This window comes from Triticum dicoccoides, chromosome 5A (genome assembly GCF_002162155.2).
Source record: "Triticum dicoccoides isolate Atlit2015 ecotype Zavitan chromosome 5A, WEW_v2.0, whole genome shotgun sequence".
In the NCBI taxonomy this organism is placed as follows: Eukaryota; Viridiplantae; Streptophyta; class Magnoliopsida; order Poales; family Poaceae; genus Triticum; species Triticum dicoccoides.
The window spans coordinates 554551973-554572121 of NC_041388.1; the positions used below are offsets into that span (position 1 = coordinate 554551973).

Genomic DNA, 20149 nt, shown 5'->3' on the forward strand with positions numbered 1-20149 from the left:
GGTTGGCTCTCTATCTATCTTTGTGAGAATTTGAAGAAGTGTGTGATATGGATGTTGCAGTGCTCAGTTGGTGGATGAGCTGATGAAGAGGTGATGGTGTTGAGCTAGACGCTTGCTGAATTTATAGGCCAGGGGAAGGACATCTTGACTGTGAACTGTGCTTGTCATTGAGAAAAGTTGGCAGGGGACAAGGCCATGGGATCGGTGCATGCAGTGTTGCAACATGATTAGTTTGGATTAGATTGCAGTGGGGCCAAATGTTTGGTGTATGCTGGAGCCTATAGTCGTAACTGTTAGGCATTGGTCCGCTTTCTTACCATTCGTGGATGCCATACCAAGCTGTGTAGCGAACAATAGACATGTCGAGAACAGGCTATTGGCAATGTGCTAGGAGGGAACAGTGATGGCTTCCAGATTCAGGGATCGAACAGTTCGGTAAGCCCTGATCGATTAGGCTATCTCTGTGCTTTCTCCTGGCAGATACTTGACATTGTAACGTGCATTGTTCATGCACCTGATCAATCTATTTTCTGCTGACATTCAGTCGAAAAGCCATGCTTGGTCTAGCAGATCATCCGTTTGATATGCGGCATGCCACATGTTTACTGTTCATTCTTGCCTTCTATTTCTTTTGGGTACAGGAGCATATGGCTAGAATCAGACCACTATATACTAATTTGAAGCTGAAGCGGATGTCTCTGATGTGTGTTGAGTTGACTCTGGGGTTCCGTATTCATGCAAAACAATTTCAATGTGATGTTTCCAGTCATAGTTGGGTTTCTCAGGCACAACTTTTTGGACTAAATACAGATGATCCTGAAAAGGAAACCTCTCTCTAATTAAGAATGTCATGACATACATGTGTACTAATTCTCCTTTTGGCTCTGAACTTGTATGTATTTTTAGATATCATTTTTTTGGTAGACATGGTGCAGTTAATCTGTTCCATTGACTGAATTTGCAGGCAACGGAAAGATGGGACTGGAGGGGGCCACAGGGGGAGGCTGGTGAAGTGGGTTGCACCTGTCAGTGCAAAAAGGCAGCGAAAGGACTAGTCTCAAATTTGTTTTTCTTTTTTGCTTGGAGGGAAGAAGGGACTAGTCAGTCAGCAGGCAACATGTCTGTGCCATACCTCGCCAGTGTGGTTCTGGTGCTTTGCTTGCACATTAATAGTGTTTGGCAGGTGAGGAGGTCATGAGCTTGGTGAGTGCAATGGTGGCTCCCAAGGGAGGCAGTGATATTCAGATAATGGCCATGCTTGTGTGTTCTTGGTTCTTAGGTATGTTGCTTAGAAATTCTTTATCTGTGAGTTTGTTGATGAAGTGGTGGTGTACTACTATGTAGCCCATGAATATATAGGCACAGACATATGACTAATTTGCATTTGGCAGGGGACAAGGCCATGAGCTTGGTGCATGCAATGGTGCTGCCAGATTCAGATCAGATTTTGCTGGGCCATGGCTTTCTGTATAGGCAAAGGTAGTGGACTACTTGCTAGGCACTCAGATGCATACTACAGTAGTACAGTCCTTGATGCTTAACTCGGTAGATGCATTTTGCAACCATCCAGGGTCCAGTATTTAGGGATGTGCTCTTTTTTGTTCAGCACTCTATATCAAGAGATTGGAAGATATGCTGATTCAAAAACAATCACTTTAATGTTCTGATGACCTATATCTGTGCCTTTGCTTCAACTGCGTGATTGCAATTAGGTGAGGTACAGAGCTAGCATCATAAGGGACATAGCACATGATGGTCCGGGAGCCTTTCACAGGCAGATGCGGAGTTCACTTCACTGCTTTCGGGTGTCTACTTTGCACTTACAGTTGCAGCTGCATGTTAGGTGTTTGCTGGTTTAACAGTGATTTGATTGCTTCAGATCTGGCAGGTTGCTGGGAAGTTCCATATCTCATTGTCCACCCATGGTCTGCATGGTTTCTAGCATAGCACGTGTCAGCCATTTTCCGGTATCTTCCTTGCATTTAGCTGGGAATTTGAGAGTTTCCAGGCCACGCATATATCCTTGAATCTATCCAGTGACTTGTGATTAGTTTTGCTTTGGTATATCTTTTGAGGAAGTGAGCGCTGTAATGTGAGTCACAATGCAAGGCTTATTTGTTAGTCTTTATTAGACAATGAACCTGGCCTTGCCTGATGATTTACTTTGACTTCCATGACACAAGCATAGCATGAAATTTTGTTTTGCCAAGCACAAATCTTGATGAGTTTATTCTGCAGGACATACCCGATTTTTGAACATTTGGTGATTTTATCATCGGTTTAACAACTTGCAGTAGCCTTTGTCCAAAAGGTCACATCCCATCTCCAGCTGCATATACTCTATCATGGGTTGTCGGCTGAATAACTTTCTTCATAATATTTTGGGTCTGAGGCCATACAATTGCAAAGGAATTTGTCGACGCTTACTGCTTAGGCCCTAAAAAATCGTGATCGAATATTTGTCTTTGGAACAAAGTATATGCATACATTGAAAGAACATTGTCTCTAACTATGGTCCATCTTCCTTGATTGCTTCTTTGCCAGCAAGATCAAAATGCTTACACACAATGTGTTTTCCTTAATCTATTTTCCTATATCTCTGCAGATGGTAATCAGGAGCTGCAGACACCATAATGCTGGCTAACTCTGAGATGTGGCTCCGCATGATAGTGGCATGGCATCGCCATGGTGTTGAGGAATGCAGCCTCCATCTCTGAGGACGCATTTCTCCTGAGCAAGCACATGGCGTACTCCATCATTGATGCGTCACAGGGCAGCGTGATTCTGCCACCATCAACGCCTGTGAAGCCGAACTCCTCTTGGGACATCCTCAGGAGCTCGTCGAAGACGGTCGTGCCAAGGAACGCAAGCGGCACCTCGAACCTTGCACCGTCAGTAGTGTACACGACGAAGTGGCCCTTGCCAGCCACAGGCGAGCACGACGTGCCACACGGCCCTCCGGTTTCCTCCCCTGATGTTGATGAGGTGAGCCTCTTCCTCCCCATAGCCACCACCCTCTGCCACTTCTTGGCCAGCTGAGCGAGGTTCTTGGCACTCATCATGGTAGTTTCTTGTGTTTCTGGAAACTGGAGAAATTGTTCTGCTAGTTCAAGGCTGGAATGCCTTTTGTCTGTGGATGAAGTGGTGGTGTTAGGAGAGCATTTAGCCATGGATTTATAGTCCAAGGGTAAAGCTGGCGCCGACACGGTGGACTGTGATGGTATGCAATGGGTAGGGTACGTGCAGTGCTGCGGTTTTGGAGGTGCCATGGTGTGATCTGGATCAGGTCTGCTGGGCCCAAGTGTTTGGCACTTCCTGGAGCTTGCGTTGGAAAACTCGCCTGCACAGGCGTGGTGATCGGTTTGCTAGGGAATGGCACAAGCACGAGGACCCCATGTGCTTCTCTAACCAGAAGCACATTTCAGACATGGATGGCGCTTGGAAGTCTCATCAAAATCATCATCACGTTTGGTGTCTGAACATTGCACACAGAGCACTCATGGCATTGTCCCCTTTCCAATGCTCTTGCTGAGAGCTACACACTACCCACACACATATGCACTGCCCTGAGTCCTTTCTTCCTTATACTATAAATCCATGGCCTTCTCAGCACAAACTTCATCTCATCTCAAGCAGCATCACAATCTACAACACACCTTCAGACTTCCAGAGCCAAAGTGAAATTTAGCCAGCCGGGAACACATCCGACTCAACCATGACCCATCCAAGGAAGCTTGCTCAGCTGGCCAAGAAGTGTCAGCGGATGTTGGTGGCCAGAGCCGGTGCCCGCCATCGGCCTGCCTCAGACACGGCCGACGACGAGTGCTGCAGCACAGTGTCATCTGTGGTTGCCGATGAGGGCCACTGCGTGATGTACACCGCAGACGGAACCTGGTTGGAGGTCCCTCTGGCGTACCTCGGGACTACGGTCTTCGCTGAGCTCCTGAGGATGTCTGAGGAGGAGTTTGGCTTCGTGAGCAGCAGTGATGGAGGCAGGATCATGCTGACCTGCGATGCCAGTGTGATGGAATATGTCTTGTGCCTGGTCAGGAGAGAGGCCCCTGAGGAGGTTGAGAGGCGTTCTTGAGCTCCATTGTTGGGCATTGGCACAACTACAATGCTAGCTGCATGATACCATCAATGGGACTCGGCCATCAGTTTGCTCTTTGTACTTAGCTACTAGCTTAGCTTCTGAAATATTTTTAATTAGGACTGAGAGGAGCTCTGTAGAGAGCCTCATGTAAGATTCAATGATCACAGGAAATGATACAAAGGGACAATTTTTTTGGGAGAAGTTGGATTGTTTTACACATCCTTGAACATAGTTCATATATATTCTAGTGAAGGAAGTAGAAGGAAACCATGGATTTAAAGTTTGTGGTTAGGTGGCTGAACTCGGTGATGGTGCTGCGAAGGGGTTGGGGATGAGAGGATTGATGGACAATGAACAAACTGCTGATTGTTTACTAAAAATAGAACTGCTGTTCCTACCTCCAACTATAAACGTTGGATTGAGACTGCGTGTCCCAGATGGAGGTGGGTTGAGCAGTTCATAAGTTTTGGTTAGAGGTAGTATGTGTCATTGCCGGAAGTGGCCAATTCCGGATCTCCATTCCTCATGTGCTAGAGACTGCTCTGCATTGGCTTCACGGATTCTCATCAGCTCACCACACTTTGGTGAAAAGCTAGCATCAGAGGGGACATGGCACATGATGGTCCAGGAGCCTTTCACAGGCACATGCGGAGTTCACTTCATTGCTTTTGGGTGTGTACTTTGCACTTACAACTGCAGCTGTATGTTAGGTGTTTGTTAGTTTAACAGTGCTTTGATTGCTACAGATCTGGCAAGTTGCTGGGCAGCTACATAACTCATTGTCCACACACGGTCTGCATGGTTTCTAGCATAGCATGTGTCAACCATTTTTCCAGTATCTTCCTTGCATTTAACTGGGCAGTTGAGGGTTTCTAGGTCACAGCCTTGAACCTATCCAAGGGCTTGTCATTAGTTCCATGTTGGTATTTCTTTTGGGGAAGTGAGCATCCTGATGAGGACATCTATGACACAAACATAGCATGGAAATTTATTTGCCAAGTACAAATCATGATGAGTTTATACTGCATGACAGACCCGATTTCTGAATGCTAGTAGGTTTGCTGGTCCTGACTTGAGTATAATTTGATGAATCTGTCATCAGTTGAACAACTTGCAGTAGCCTTTGTCCAAAGGTCACCTCTCTAATCTATCTGCCAGGACTTACCTGCGCAACCTAAACTTTCTTTGTAATAACTTGTGTCTGAGGCCATTTAATTGCAATTTTTTCTGTCGACGCTTAATGCTTAGATCCTAAAAACTGTGATTAATCATTTATTTTTGAAACAAAGTATATGCATACACTGAAGAGTAATGTATCTAACTACTGTCCATCTTCCTTGATTGCTTCTATGCTAGAAAGATCAAAATGCTACACAAACTGTTTTCCTTAGTCTATTTTCCTATATCTCTGCAGATGGTAATCAGGAGCAGCAGACACCGAAATGTTGGCCAACTCCCAAATGTTGGGCCACATGATAGTGGCATGGCATCGCCATGGTGTTGAGGAACGCGGCCTCTATGTCTGCGGAGGCGCTTCTCCTGAGCAAGCAGATGGCATACTCCATCACCGATGCATCGCAGGGAAGTGTGATTCTGTCACTGTCAACTCCTGCGAAGCCGAACTCCTCCTGGGACATCCTCAAGAACTCACCGAAGATGGTCGTTCCAAGGAACACAATGGGCACCATCGGCAGCATACACGACGCATTGGCCCTTGCCGGCCACTGACGAGCACGACGTGCAGCACGGCCTTCTGGCTTCTTCTGTGGACATTGATGGCGACCAGGTGAGCCTCTTCCTCCCGATAGCCGCCACCCTCTGCCACTTCTTGGCCAGCCGAGCGAGTGTCGTGGCACTCATTATGGTAGTTTCTTGTGTTTCTGGAACTGGAGACATTCTTCTGCTAGTTGGAGGTTGGAATGCCTTTCTCTGTGGATGAAGTGGTGGTGTTTGGTGGTCACTAGCCATGGATTTATAGCTGAAGAGTGAAGGAGTACCCACATATGGTGTATGTGTGATGGTTTGGCAGGAGACAATGCCATGTGTATGGCACATGCGCTGTTGCAGTTTTGGAGGTGCCGTGATGTGATCTGGATCAGGTCTGCTGGGGCCAAGTGTTTGGCACTTGCTGGAGCTTGCGATGGACGTCCCACCTGCACAGCCATGGTGACCGGTTTCCTGGGGAAATGGCACGAGCACGAGGACCCCATGGGGCTCTCTAGCCACAAGCACATTCATCACATTTTCTGCAGCTACATCAACACAACGCTCTCACTGATAGCTACACACAACCTACACGCATATGCACTTCCCTTAGCCCTCTTTGTTGTTCGTTCTACTATAAATCCATGACCTGCTAAACACAGCTTCTTCATCTCATTTCTGCTCTTTGGGCTTACCTCAAGCCTTTCAGACTTTTTGTTACTTTGCTCTCTTAATTTATAAAAATTGCAGTGGGGTTTTACCCTACTGTTTATAGTAAAAAAAAAACAATCTACAACACACATTCAGACTTCCAGAGCCAAAGTGAAATTTAGCCAGCTATGATCCATCCAAAGAAGCTTGCTCAGCTCGTCAAGAAGTGCCAACGGATGTTGGCAGCTGGAGCCGGTGCCCGCCGTCGGCATGCCTCAGACACGGCCGATGATGAATGCTGCAGTACAGCATCTGTGGCTGCTGATGAGGGCCACTGCGTGATGTACACCACCGATGGAGCACGGTTCGAGGTCCCTCTGGCATACCTCGGGACGACGGTGTTCGCTGAGCTCCTGAGGATGTCCGAGGAGGAGTTTGGCTTCACGAGTGGCGGCGACGGAGGCAGGATCATGCTGCCCTGCGACGCCACGGTGATGGGAGTATGTCTTCTGCCTGGTCAGGAAAGAGGCCTCCGAGGAGGTCGAGAAGGCGTTCTTGAGCTCCATTGCTGGGCACTGTCACAACTACAATGCTAGTTGCATGGCCCCATCAATGGGAATCACCCGTCAGTTTGCTCTTTGTACTTAGCTACTAGCTTAGTTTCTGAAATACTGTTTCGGTTAGGACTGAGGAGATCTATAGTCTGATGTAAGATTCGATCATCACAGGAAATGATACAGAAGAGACAATTTTTCTGGGATTTTTTTTGGATTATGTGACACATCCTTCAACATTCTGCTCAAAGTTCTTGAGGTGAATTGTGGGTGCAGCGGCTAAAAGCAGGGGGTGTGAATGATGGAACTCGGCAACAGCGCCGGCGAAGGGGAGAGATGAACGATCAACGAGCTGCCTTTCCTACCTCTAGCAAGGACCATCGGATTGACAATTTGACATTGTGTGAGCTGTTTATAAGATTTTGGAGAGAACGTGCTCCACGTAGACCTGCCTCGGAGATGGACGCTTGAACTGCCGCTGGCGTGTGATGTCCGATACGCAGCTAGCCTCTGTGTGGGTGTGCTCGGTGGCATCTTGCTTGCTCGAGCACCTCCTCCATACTCCGGTGGGAATTCCAGACTGGAGTAATCTCATAGCAAAGAGATCAAATTTGGTTAGGTTAGGTCTGTAGTTACAGAAAAGATGAGCAAGTCGATCTGCTTTATGTACTTCAAGAAACCAAATAATCCAAGTTTAATTTGGATATAAAGTATTCACCTTTCTGAAGAAATTAGGACATCATACATATCTCTGATACTCTGCTTTTGATCTTTTGTTTTGTAGGCATTACCCCAAAAGTAGATAAACACTTAACATGGTTATACTGTGCTATAACATGATTTTTACTGGCATTTAAAAGAGGGTATCTGTTCATTATATTTTTATGCGAATTGAATACATTTTTCGTTCAGATAGGTTCAAAAGAAAATCAGAAGAAAAAAGATTGACTGTAGGTGCTGGGTTAACAGGTTTCTGCTAGATTCGTTACAGCCTTGCAAGATTGAAAAGGCTTTACATAGCAATTTCTCAAGTGGAAGCGGGAAGAATGCCAATGATTTCATGAACACTAAGAGAAGCACAATTTCCATTTCCCTTCTATCTCTGTCCGACTACTTTACTAACACATAAACATACGGAGCTGCAAACAGCCAGTTCTTGCTTGACAGTTAACCATCACTTGCTTTTACCCCAATAATTGAAATCTTCCTTATGCCCATTAAAACTTGTGGAGTAAACCCTGCTTTCTATTCCATTTTGTTTTTGTTATCATACTTCATTTCTATTGGATTGATGTCATTGCAATACTTTTCTAGAGGATTCATCATTAAAATGGTTCCTGTACAACCTGATCATTTCAATGATTCACAAGTTTTTAATGCCTTGGCTTAGATGATAGATTGTACAGAAACTTGTTGTGGAGCAGGATGGAACTACCGATGCCTAAAAATAATTGCAACCATTGTTGGTATATTGTACACTTGTACGGAACTCTCCTTGGGTGTTCCTTCTCGAGGCACGTCTGGTCCGAGATCCTCTCCTGGATGCGCATGACTTGCAGGCCCCCGAGCAACGAGGCTGCCCTCTTTGATTGGTGGCATGATGCCCGGCAGGTCACGCCCAAGGCGATGCGCAAGGGGCTGGCATCCGCGACACTTCTTACCTCCTGGATGATCTGGAAGCATCGCAACGATTGCGTCTTCAACGACGCACGCCCTTCCATCCGGACGCTAGTTCACGGCATCAAGGAGGAGGCCAAACTTTGGGCTACGGCAGGCGCTGCTGGGCTCAGAGTAGTCTTGCCCCCGACCTGGGACGTGCACTAGCTCGTGTCCCCTGACTGTAATTCGCCTCCTAGGAGGACTGTAACATAAAACACTCTTTCTCTTCAATACAATGAAACGCAAAGCTTTTGCGTTTTCCCCAAAAAGAACAATGCATACTGCTGGTGGCCATAATACTGCTTTGTTGCATTATTGATCAGTTGCTATATATACAATTTTCCTGCTCCTAGTTTCTGCTGTCTTTTGTTAAAAAATAATAATTCTACTGTCTAACTATCTTACACTATCCAGCCAAACTACACAAGACAGAAGACATCATCAGGGTCCTGAATGCATGTTCTTCAGAAGCTACAAACAGTAAATCTGGTTGCTGTCTCCAACAGTAGGCATCACACAGCCAGTGTAGTGGCAAGACGTTACCATAGAGCTCAGCAATGCACTCTCGACCTCGGCGGAGGCCTTTCTCCTGAGCAAGCACATGGCATACTCCATCACTGCAGCATCACAGGGCAGTGTGATCCCGCCATCGCTCGCAAAGCCAAACTCCTCCTGGGACATCCTCAGGAGCTCACCGAATACCGTCGTGCTGAGGTACTCCAACGGGACCTCAAAATGCCCCCCATCAGCCGTGTACATGACACAGTGGCCCTTGGCTGGTACAGAACTGTAGCAGTCTTCATCTTCTTTGGCTGACACCGTGAGCCTCTTCCTCCCAAGTGCTTCCACCCTCTGCAACTTCTTCGCCAATTGAGCAAGTCTCTTGGCACCGACCATAGTTGATTCTCGGTCTTTGAATTTTCAGCTGGAGATCTGAAGAAGTGAGCTATGGATGTTGCAGGGATGAGCGGATGAAGAAGTGATGGTGTTGAGCTGAGCCACTTGCTGAATTTATAGGCCAGGGGAAGGACGTCTTGACGGTGAACTGTGCTTGTCATTGAGAAAAGTTGGCAGGGGAGTGGGGCCAAATGTTGGTGTATGCTGGAGCCTATAGTTGCAATTGGTAGGCATGGGTCTGCTTTCTTATCATTTGCGGCTGCCATACCGAACCACGTAGCCAACAAGAGGTGTGTCGAAAACATGGCTACTGGCAACGTGCGAGGAATACAACAATGGGTTCCAGATTCAGGGACTGAACAATTTCGGTGAGCACTGATCAATTATATGCCATATATTGATGTGCTTCTCTTGATTGGAGTGTCATGATAATGTTTATTGTTCATGCACCTGATCAATCTATTCTCTGTGAACATTCAGTTGAAAAGCTCGTGCTCGGTCTAGCACATGATGTGTTCAATTTCCGGCATGTCACATGTTTATGGCCCATTCTTGCCTTGTGAATGGGATGTTACTTTTTTTTTTTTAGAAAAGGAGGATGACCCCCGGCCTCTGCATCTGGGCGATGCATACGGGAGTACTTGTTCATTATTCCAGAGGGAGTATTTGTTATGGGTACATGAGCACATGACTAGAACAAGACCTGTTCTGAAGCCGCCTTAATTTGTATCCTCTGAAAGTGTGGTAGGTACGTCATGTTTGCAAGGTGAAGCATACGCCTCTACCGTGTGTTGGGTTGACTACTCACTGGGTTCCGTGTGTATGCGTGACGTTTGCAGTGTGATGTTTCCTGTTATAGTTGGGTTTCAGACACAAATATTTGGACCATCCTGAACTGAGAAGGAAACCTCTCTCTGAATGTGATGACACACATGTATGTATACTAGACATGTGTGCAGCTCCTTTTGTTTCTGAACCTGTGATCATTTAGTTTTTTCTTGAGCTACATTGGCCGCTTTATTCCCTTGAGATTTGACTGCTTGAGAATCATAGGATCTGGTTGGCTTAATTAGCATTGCGACTGAAACTGGTGGTTAGAGACGGTGCAGTTCCATCTGTTGAATAATGACTGAATTTGTGGGCGATGGAGAAGATATGATTGGGGGGCCTGGTGAAGTGCATTCTGCATTCTACTAGTACCTTTCAGTGTGGCAAAAAGGCTTCTAGTCAGTCAGCAAGCAACGTGTAATTCAGTCATTAAGCAAGGCGATGGAGAAGATATGTGGTTCCCAACGTGGCGAGCGTGTGTGGTCTCCGCTTCCATTGACAAGCAATGTGGTTCCCATGAAGCCTTGCACTTGCACGCGCCCTGGTTAATTAATTACGGACGCATTAAGCACCCTGATTTGATACCATCTTGGCTGGCTTTACGCTTTGCAGGTACGTGTATACTCCCTCCGTTCCTAAATATAAGTTTTTCTAGAGATTTCAATGCGGACTACATACGGAACAAAATAAGTGAATCTATACTCTAAAGTATATCTATATACATCCGTATGTAGTCTTTATTGAAATCTGTAAAAAGACTTATATTTAGAAACGGAGAGAGTATATATGTAGTATTGAATGTCGTGCTGACGTGGCGCGCTTCGAGGTGCCCCTGAGGCACTCGGCATAGCGGTCGTCGGCGAGCTCCTAGGGATGCTGCGGCGGTGACGGAGGACGTCATGTGTGTACTCCGTTCTCGGAAGGGGCGAAGGAGGCTGAGAGGGTTCGCCACTACCAAAATTGCTCCATCATAGCAGTCATCCAAGGGGCCTAGTGGAATAGTAGCGGTAGCTGCTTCTAGCTAGATTCTGACGATGCACCATGTCTTAGACTAGCTTCTTAGCCATTATTTTCTTTAGAATGATGATGCATGTAAATGCTGCACTTAAAATTTTGAGACATGAATGACATTAGCATGGATTTCTTCTTCTCTTCGATCTCAAGATGAAAAAACCGCCCGATCTGCATAAATAATGCGGAGGGGCGGTCCTCTCCTCCCACATCCTGGAGGGGCCGCTAGACCTGGGCATTCGGTAGAAACCGAAATTTCAGTTTCTACTGTTCGGTTTATTTGTGAATTTGGTTAGCAAAAATCAAAACCGAAATAAACACACACAAAAAAACAGCTAACCGAAATTTCGGTTAACCGACCTGTTCGGTTCGGTTTTCAGATTAAACCGAACGATGCCTTGTGTTTGGACTTTGCAATCACGTGGCCGGCCCATACTTATCAATCAACAACAGCCGCTGCCTAGCAGGCCTTGGGCCGTTCGTCCTGTAAGTGCTGGCTAGCGCATCTGGCGCTCGCACGCGGTGCGTAGCGGGCCGGCCCAATAAACCTGTAAAAAAAAACGAGAATGGAACATGTTCAACGTTAAATCGATAAAACAGGGAATCGATCTCTGCTCGCTTAATTGGACAGCTTAGAGCGTTCCCACCAGACTAAGCTAACTTTGTTGCCTTTGTCCAAGAAATAATCCTATTTGATCCCTCTTTTAGTACGAACATTAAAATATACTCAACTCTGTTCACGTTGATTAATATAAAAATGAAAAAGTTTACAAATTCAAAATGTTCACGGATTTTTTTTTAAAAAGTTCATCAAATCTGAAAAAATTCATTGATTTTGATAAGAGCTCACCGGATTTGAAATAAGTTCATTGGTTTTTTAAGAAAAAATGTTCATCGAGTTGAAAAAAGTTCACCGAAAGTGAGAAAAAGTTCACAAATCTGAATAAAAGTTCGTAGAGTCAAAAAAAGTTCATCAAATTTCAAAAAAAGTTCATCAATTTTAAAAAAGTTCACATATGCCTCAATTTAAATAATATTTTTAAATCATCAACTTTTAGAAATAGTTCACTAAAATAAAAGAAAAGTTCATCTATTTGGAAAAAGTTCCCGCATTTAGGAAATGTAAAAAAATTAAAATGGATGAGGGAAGAAAAGGGGAAGAAGAAAAAAAAAGAAAACAAAAGTGACAAAAAGAGAGAACGAAAAAAGAAGAAGAAACAAATAAAAGGAAGAAAGGTTGCAACATATCAGATCTCCCTCTCTGGCGGGGTGGTTATACAACAAATTTGACAATTTTGACCTCTGGACGAAATCAATTCACAAAATAAACTGCCCGTGAAACAATTTCACGCCCCTGACCCTTTTGTGTAGCGCCCGCCACGCAGGCGCCACACCCTACGGTGTAACGCCCAGCTCGGGGGCGTTGCACGCCACTCCACCGTGGCAGCCCCTGGGCCCGCACCCAGCAGTGCAGCGCCTCCAAGCTAGGCGCCACACATGTAATGTGCAGCCCCTAGGCCCGCACCCAGCAGTGCAGCGCCTTCGAGCTAGGCGCCACACATGTAATGTGTAGCGCCTAGCCGTCGGGCGCTGCACTGTGACTTATCCACCGCGGCGGCCCTCTCCTCCCCCCACCCCATTGCACCACCAGTTACAGAAACAGCATAGCCGCGGCGGCGGCCCTCTCCTCTCCCCCTCTCAATCCCCTCTCCCAAATTCTTCAGATCTGACAATTTGGTCTGTGGATTCCTTCACCAATCCATCCTAGAAGGCACTCTCCTCCGATCCCCTTCTTTCTATCCATAGAATGTATGATATTTTGAAGATTTGAGGAACCCTTGTTTGAATCTTGCACGTATTAGATTTGGGGAACCCTTGTTAGATTAGAATGTTGCATGTATTAGAATCTTGCATGTATTAGATACCTAATTTAGCAACCCTAGTTTAGTATATTTTATTGGAAAGATATGGTTTGGATACATAGGTTGACATGTTATTTTATATGGAAAAGAGATTTGTATTAAATCTTGCATGAAGTAGGCCTAGTTTAGTTTATTTGTGTTAAAATTATATTTGTATTGACAAGAATGCTTTGGATACATATGCTTTGAATTTTGTATGTACTAGGCGTACTTTAGTTTATTTGTATTCAAAAGATAATCGTGTTGACAAGAAAGCTTTCTTTCAAAATTGTTAGGATGGTTTGGCTTCTCGATGATCACTGGGACAAACAACACCGGTCGTACGCTATGGCGGTGGAGCAGCGGGTAATAATGAAAGTGGCTGGTTTTATGAATTTCGTGTTTATTTCAAACACAAATGCCCCATATGTAATGTTATGATTTGTTTGTTTGTAGGAGCTTGCACCTCTGAAGCTTCGTTCTCACGGGGTCACCCTTGGGTGGATGCGCTATGATGAGCGATACACACCATGTAAGGGAGACATGACTTCTCCCTTTCATTCAGATGGCCAGACGGTCGATGCCACCCAACAATGCTCCAGCACTCACCGCGCTTATTGATCATTGGCGGCCGGAGACACACAGTTTCCATCTTCGGACCAGGGAGATGACCGTGATGCTCCAGGATATTGCTATGATCACCGGTCTTCCTATCGATGGGAATCCTCTATGTATGGGCACCGATTCTGATGGGTGGCGCGCGCAGATGAATGCCCTTATCGGTATGGTTCCTCCGGAGCCTCGGGAACCAGCAACAGAAGACAAGAAGAAGGAAAGAGTCGCAGCTGGTGCTTCTTTCACGTGGATTACTGAGCGCTTTGGTACTTGCCCACCGGAAGCTAATGAGGACACCGTCAAGACATATGCTCGTGTCTACATGTGGTACGTGATATCCAGGACTATGTTTGCTGATGGCACAGGCAAGAATGCTCCATGGATGTGGCTGAAGGCGTTGACCGTCTTTGATGGCAATTGGAGTTGGGGTTCGGTGACATTGGCTTACTTGTATAGACAGGTATGAAGTTGTTTCTTTTTCACTTCATTGCTACATTATGAATGCGATCTTGCTCTTAATTCAACCATGTTCTCTTTTATGTGCAGTTGGACGAAGCCTGTTGTAGGTCATCTGGAGGTATTGGTGGTTGTTTGCTCGCACTTTTCATATGGAGCTGGGAGCGTTTGCTAGTTGGATGCCCGAAGACCGTGAAGTACGAGGATTGGGACGACAAAGGCGACCCACTACGGCTCCCCACTTGGGCTTACAAGTGGGATGTGTTAAATGAGACGACAGATGATCCCTCGGTCATGTACAAGTTGTACCAGAGCAAGCTTGACGCGATCACGCCTGGGCAGGTGAATCGACATTGCATAAGTGGTTATGATGCTTCTATTGTAAGTCGATATCAATTTTGCATTCTATGCCATTTTGCAGGTGGTATGGGAGCCGTATGGGACAGGAGACAGTTTTGGTAACCCTATAGAGTTTAGGTTGAATCCGATGTGCACTAGGGATAGGGATCTCTAGCGTATGCGATGCCCACTCATATGCAACTGGGCGGTTGAGCTTCACCTCCCACATCGAGTGTGCCGTCAGTTTGGTTTGTCCCAGGCACACCCGCCGGAGTGGGAGGACACGGACAAGTTGCTACACACGTAAGATATAATTAACCTTGAGCACTTAGCAGCTTCTCGGCGGTTTTGATGGTGCTAATATTCTGTTTCTAACTTGCAGGTTGGATAGGAAAAGGTAGCGGAAGATCAAGGATTGAGACGAGCATCACAAGAAGTATGTCGTACAGTTTACGCTTAGTGTGGAGCAAGCTAGGGCTGGAAAAGGAGTCCAGCTTCGTGAGCACTGCCCGATCGCATTCAACAACTATCTCACATGGTTTCTTGCAAGTACCCGTGTGGAGGTATGAGGAGATTTTGGAAGAACCCACCGTTTTTGATGAGGTAGCCCAGCACCAGTACAACGCATTAGTTAGGAAAGGCAACTTAGTGATCCCTTCAGCTCCAATGATGAACTTTGTGGTATTTGCCCTCTTTGCTTTTCATTCACACTACTCACATCTTCGCTTTCCTAACACGTTAATACCATTTCTGTTCATAGCATGCCCAGATCAAGAAAGCAGCTGATGAGACCGAGACTATTCTTGAAACAACCCCGGCTGGCAAAAGCAATGGGGAAGGTGCACTTTGAGCATTCATCAAGGTTCACATCTCCTTCAAACTAGCACTTAACATGTGTTGCTACGTTGGATGTCTCATTCACTTGTACATGTTGCAGCGCTAGGCCAAAAGTTAAGGCGGCTATCAAACCTTTTCGGTTGTCGTGACCCCGAGTATGTATCACCAGAATAGTCTAGGTCGGCGACACCATCAGATCCCGCTTCGGGGCAGGGCCATGGTGATCATTTGGAGGATGATGATGTGGGTGTGGTCACCCAAGAGGTTGTTAGGGATCGTAGCAGAATTTTAAAATTTTCTACGCATCACCAAGATCAATCTATGTAGTCATCTAGCAACGAGGGAGAGAGGAGTGCATCTACATAACCTTGTAGATCACGAGCGGAAGCATTCAAGAGAACGGGGATGATGGAGTCGTACTTGACGTGATTCAAATCGCCGATGACCTAGTGCCGAACGGACGGCACCTCCGCGTTCAACACACGTACGGAGTGAGTACGTCTCCCGCGCCTTGATCCAGCAAGGAGGAGGGAGAGGTTGAGGAAGAGGGCTCCAACAATAGCATGACGATGTGGTGGTGGTGAAGCTGCAGTACTCCGGCAGGGCTTCGCCAAGCTCCTATGGAGGAGGAGATGTGTTGGGGAGGGGAGGGGCTACGCCTTGGATGTGGTGTGCAGCCCTCCACTCACCCCTCTATTTATAGGGGAAGGGGGAAGGGGGCCGGCCCCCTCTAGATGAGATCTAGAGGGGGGGCGGCCAAGGGGAGGGGGGCTTGCCCCCCAAGCAAGGGGGCGCCCCCCTTTAGGGTTTCCCCCAAACCCTAGGCGCATGGGCCCTAGGGGGTGTGGCGCCCCAGCCCACTTGGGCTGGTTCCCTTCTCCATACAGCCCATAAGGCCCTCCGGAAGAGGTGGCCCCTCCCGGTGGACCCTCGGAACCCCTCCGGTGGCCCCGGTACAATACCGATATGCCCCCGAACCTTTCCGGCGACCGTATGACAACTTCCCATATATAAATCTTTACCTCCGGACCATTCCGGAACTCCTCGTGACGTCCGGGATCTCATCCGGGACTCCGAACAGCATTTGATAATCACATACAAGTCTTCCTAACAACCCTAGCGTCACCGAAACTTAAGTGTGTAGACCCTACGGGTTCGGGAGACATGCAGACATGACCGAGATGACTCTCCGGTCAATAACCAACAGCGGGATCTGGATACCCATGTTGGCTCCCACATGCTCCTCGATGATCTCATCGGATGAAGCACGATGTCGAGGATTCAATCAATCCGTATACAATTCCCTTTGTCAATCAGTACGTTACTTGCCCGAGACTCGATCGTCGGTATCCCAATACCTTGTTCAGTCTCGTTACCGGCAAGTCACTTTACTCGTACCGTAATGCACGATCCCATGATCAGCCACTTGATCACATTGAGCTCATTATGATGATGCATTACCGAGTGGGCCCAGAGATACCTCTCCGTCATACGGAGTGACAAATCCCAGTCTCGATTCGTGCCAATCCAACAGACACTTTCGGAGATACCTGTAATGTACCTTTATAGTCACCCAGTTACGTTGTGACGTTTGGCACACCCAAGGCACTCCTACGGTATCCGGGAGTTGCACAACACCATGGTCTAAGAAAATGATACTTGACATTCAGAAAAGCTACAGCAAACGAACTACACGATCTTTGAGCTAAGCTTAGGATTGGGTCTTGTCCATCACATCATTCTCCTAATGATGTGATCCCGTTATCAATGACATCTAATGGCCGTAGTCAGGAAACCATGACTATCCTTTGATCAACGAGCTAGTCAACTAGAGGCTCACTAGGGACGTGTTGTGGTCTATGTATTCACACATGTATTACGATTTCCGGATAACACAATTATAGCATGAACAATAGACAATTATCATGAACAAAGAAATATAATAATAACCATTTTATTATTGCCTCTAGGGCATATTTCCAACAGTCTCCCACTTGCACTAGAGTCAATATTCTAGTTCCATTGTGATGAATCGAACACCCATGCAGTTCTGGTGTTGATCATGTTTTGCTCTAGGGAGAGGTTTAGTCAACAGATCTGCTACATTCAGGTCCGTATGTACTTTACAAATCTCTATGTCTCCATTTTGAACACTTTCACGAATGGAGTTGAAGTGACGCTTGATATGCCTGGTCTTCCTATGAAACCTGGGCTCCTTGGCAAGGGCAATAGCTCCAGTGTTGTCATAGAAGAGAGTCATCGGGCCCGACGCATTGGGTATGACTCCTAGGTCGGTAATGAACTCCTTCACCCAGACTGCCTCTTGTGCTTCCTCCGAGGCTGCCATGTACTCCGCTTCACATGTAGATCCCGCCACAATGCTTTGCTTGCAACTGCACCAGCTTACTGCCCCACCATTCAAAATATACACGTATCCGGTTTGTGACTTAGAGTCATCCAGATCTGTGTCGAAGCTAGCATCGACGTAACCCTTTACGACGAGCTCTTCATCACCTCCATAAACGAGAAACATTTCCTTAGTCCTTTTCAGGTACTTCAGGATATTCTTGACCGCTCTCCAGTGTTCCATGCCGGGATTACTTTGGTACCTTCATACCAAACTTATGGCAAGGTTTACATCAGGTCTGGTACACAGCATAGCATACATGATAGACCCCATGGCCGAGGCATAGGGGACGACACTCATCTTTTCTCTATCTTCTGCCGTGGTCGGGCATTGAGCCGTGCTCAATCTCGTTCCTTGCAATACAGGCAAGAACCCCTTCTTTGACTGATCCATTTTGAACTTCTTCAATATCTTGTCAAGGTACGTGCTCTGTGAAAGACCAATGAGGCGTCTCGATCTATCTCTATAGATCTTGATGCCTAATATATAAGCAGCTTCTCCAAGGTCCTTCATTGAAAAACACTTGTTCAAGTAGGCCTTTATGCTTTCCAAGAATTCTATATCATTTCCCATCAATAGTATGTCATCCACATACAATATGAGAAATGCTACAGAGCTCCCACTCACTTTCTTGTAAATGCAGGCTTCTCCATAAGTCTGCATAAACCCAAACGCATTGATCGTCTCATCAAAACGAATGTTCCAACTCCGAGATGCTTGCACCAGCCCATAAATCGAGCGTTGGAGCTTGCACACCTTGTCAGCATTCTTAGGATCGACAAAACCTTCCGGCTGCATCATATACAATTCTTCCCTAAGGAAACCATTAAGGAATGCCGTTTTGACGTCCATTTGCCATATCTCATAATCATAGAATGCGACAATTGCTAACATGATTCGGACGGACTTCAGCTTCTCTACGGGTGAGAAAGTCTCATCGTAGTCAACCCCTTGAACTTGTCGATAACCCTTAGCGACAAGCCGAGTTTTATAGATGGTCACATTACCATCCGCGTCTGTCTTCTTCTTAAAGATCCATTTATTTTCTATGGCTCGCCGATCAACGGGCAAGTCAGTCAAAGTCCATACTTCCTTTTCATACATGGATCCTATCTCAGATTTCATGGCTTCCAGCTATTTGTCGGAATCCGGGCCCGCCATCGCTTCTTCATAGTTCGAAGGTTCACCGTTGTCTAACAACATGATTTCCAAGACAGGGTTGCCGTACCACTCTGGTGCGGAACGTGTCCGTGTGGACCTACGAAGTTCAGTAGCAACTTGATCTGAAGTTTCATGATCATCATCAACTTCCTTTCTAGTCGGTGCAGGCAGCTCAGGAACATTTTCTTGAGCTGCGCCACTTACCGGTTCAAGAGGTAATACTTCATCAAGTTCTACCTTCCTCCCACTTATTTCTTTCGAGAGAAACTCTTTCTCTAGAAAGGACCCATTCTTGGCAACAAAGATCTTGCCTTCAGATCTGAGGTAGAAGGTATACCCAATAGTTTCTTTAGGGTATCCTATGAAGACACAATTTTTCGATTTGGGTTTGAGCTTTCCAGGTTGAAGTTTCTTGACATAAGCATCGCATCCCCAAACTTTTAGAAACGACAGCTTAGGTTTCTTCCCAAACCATAATTCATATGGTGTCGTCTCAACGGATTTCGACGGAGCCCTATTTAAAGTGAATGCAGCAGTCTCTAAAGCATAGCCCCAAAATGACAGCGGTAAATCGGTAAGAGACATCATAGATCGCACCATATCCAATAGAGTGCGATTACGACGTTCGGACACACCATTACGCTGAGGTGTTCCAGGCGGCGTGAGTTGTGAAACTATTCCACATTTTCTTAAGTGTGTGCCAAATTCGTGACTCAAGTATTCTCCCCCACGATCTGATCGCAAGAACTTGATTTTCCTGTCACGTTGATTCTCAACCTCACTCTGAAATTCCTTGAACTTTTCAAAGGTCTCAGACTTGTGTTTCATTAAGTAGATATACCCATATCTACTCAAGTCATCAGTGAGGGTGAGAACATAACGATAGCCACTGCGAGCCTCAACACTCATTGGACCGCATACATCAGTATGTATGATTTCCAATAAGTTGGTTGCTCGCTCCATTGTTCCTGAGAACGGAGTCTTGGTCATTTTACCCATGAGGCATGGTTCGCACATGTCAAATGATTCGTAATTA

At 46.2% G+C, this 20149-nt stretch overlaps 2 protein-coding genes and 1 pseudogene across 2 annotated transcripts; 1 reads left to right on the forward strand and 2 right to left on the reverse strand.

The window, feature by feature from the left end:
• Positions 1 to 2606: 2606 nt before the first annotated feature.
• Positions 2607 to 3390, reverse strand: LOC119302763 (auxin-responsive protein SAUR36-like). Its single transcript, XM_037579815.1, has one exon. It carries the CDS (start codon positions 3267 to 3269, stop codon positions 2613 to 2615), a length of 657 nt encoding a protein of 218 aa, XP_037435712.1. The 5' UTR covers positions 3270 to 3390; the 3' UTR covers positions 2607 to 2612.
• Positions 2859 to 9041, forward strand: LOC119302764 (annotated as a pseudogene).
• Positions 9042 to 9077: 36 nt separating this feature from the next.
• On the reverse strand, positions 9078 to 10266 carry LOC119302765 (auxin-responsive protein SAUR36-like). The gene has a single exon (XM_037579816.1). It carries the CDS (start codon positions 9556 to 9558, stop codon positions 9133 to 9135), a length of 426 nt encoding a protein of 141 aa, XP_037435713.1. The 5' UTR covers positions 9559 to 10266; the 3' UTR covers positions 9078 to 9132.
• Between the last annotated feature and the right edge of the window lie 9883 nt (positions 10267 to 20149).

Bases quoted from the DNA above. Each gene is read 5' to 3' on its own strand.
- LOC119302765 (XM_037579816.1), bottom strand. From the start codon at position 9,558: ATGGTCGGTGCCAAGAGACTTGCTCAATTGGCGAAGAAGTTGCAGAGG.
- LOC119302763 (XM_037579815.1), bottom strand. From the start codon at position 3,269: ATGGCACCTCCAAAACCGCAGCACTGCACGTACCCTACCCATTGCATA.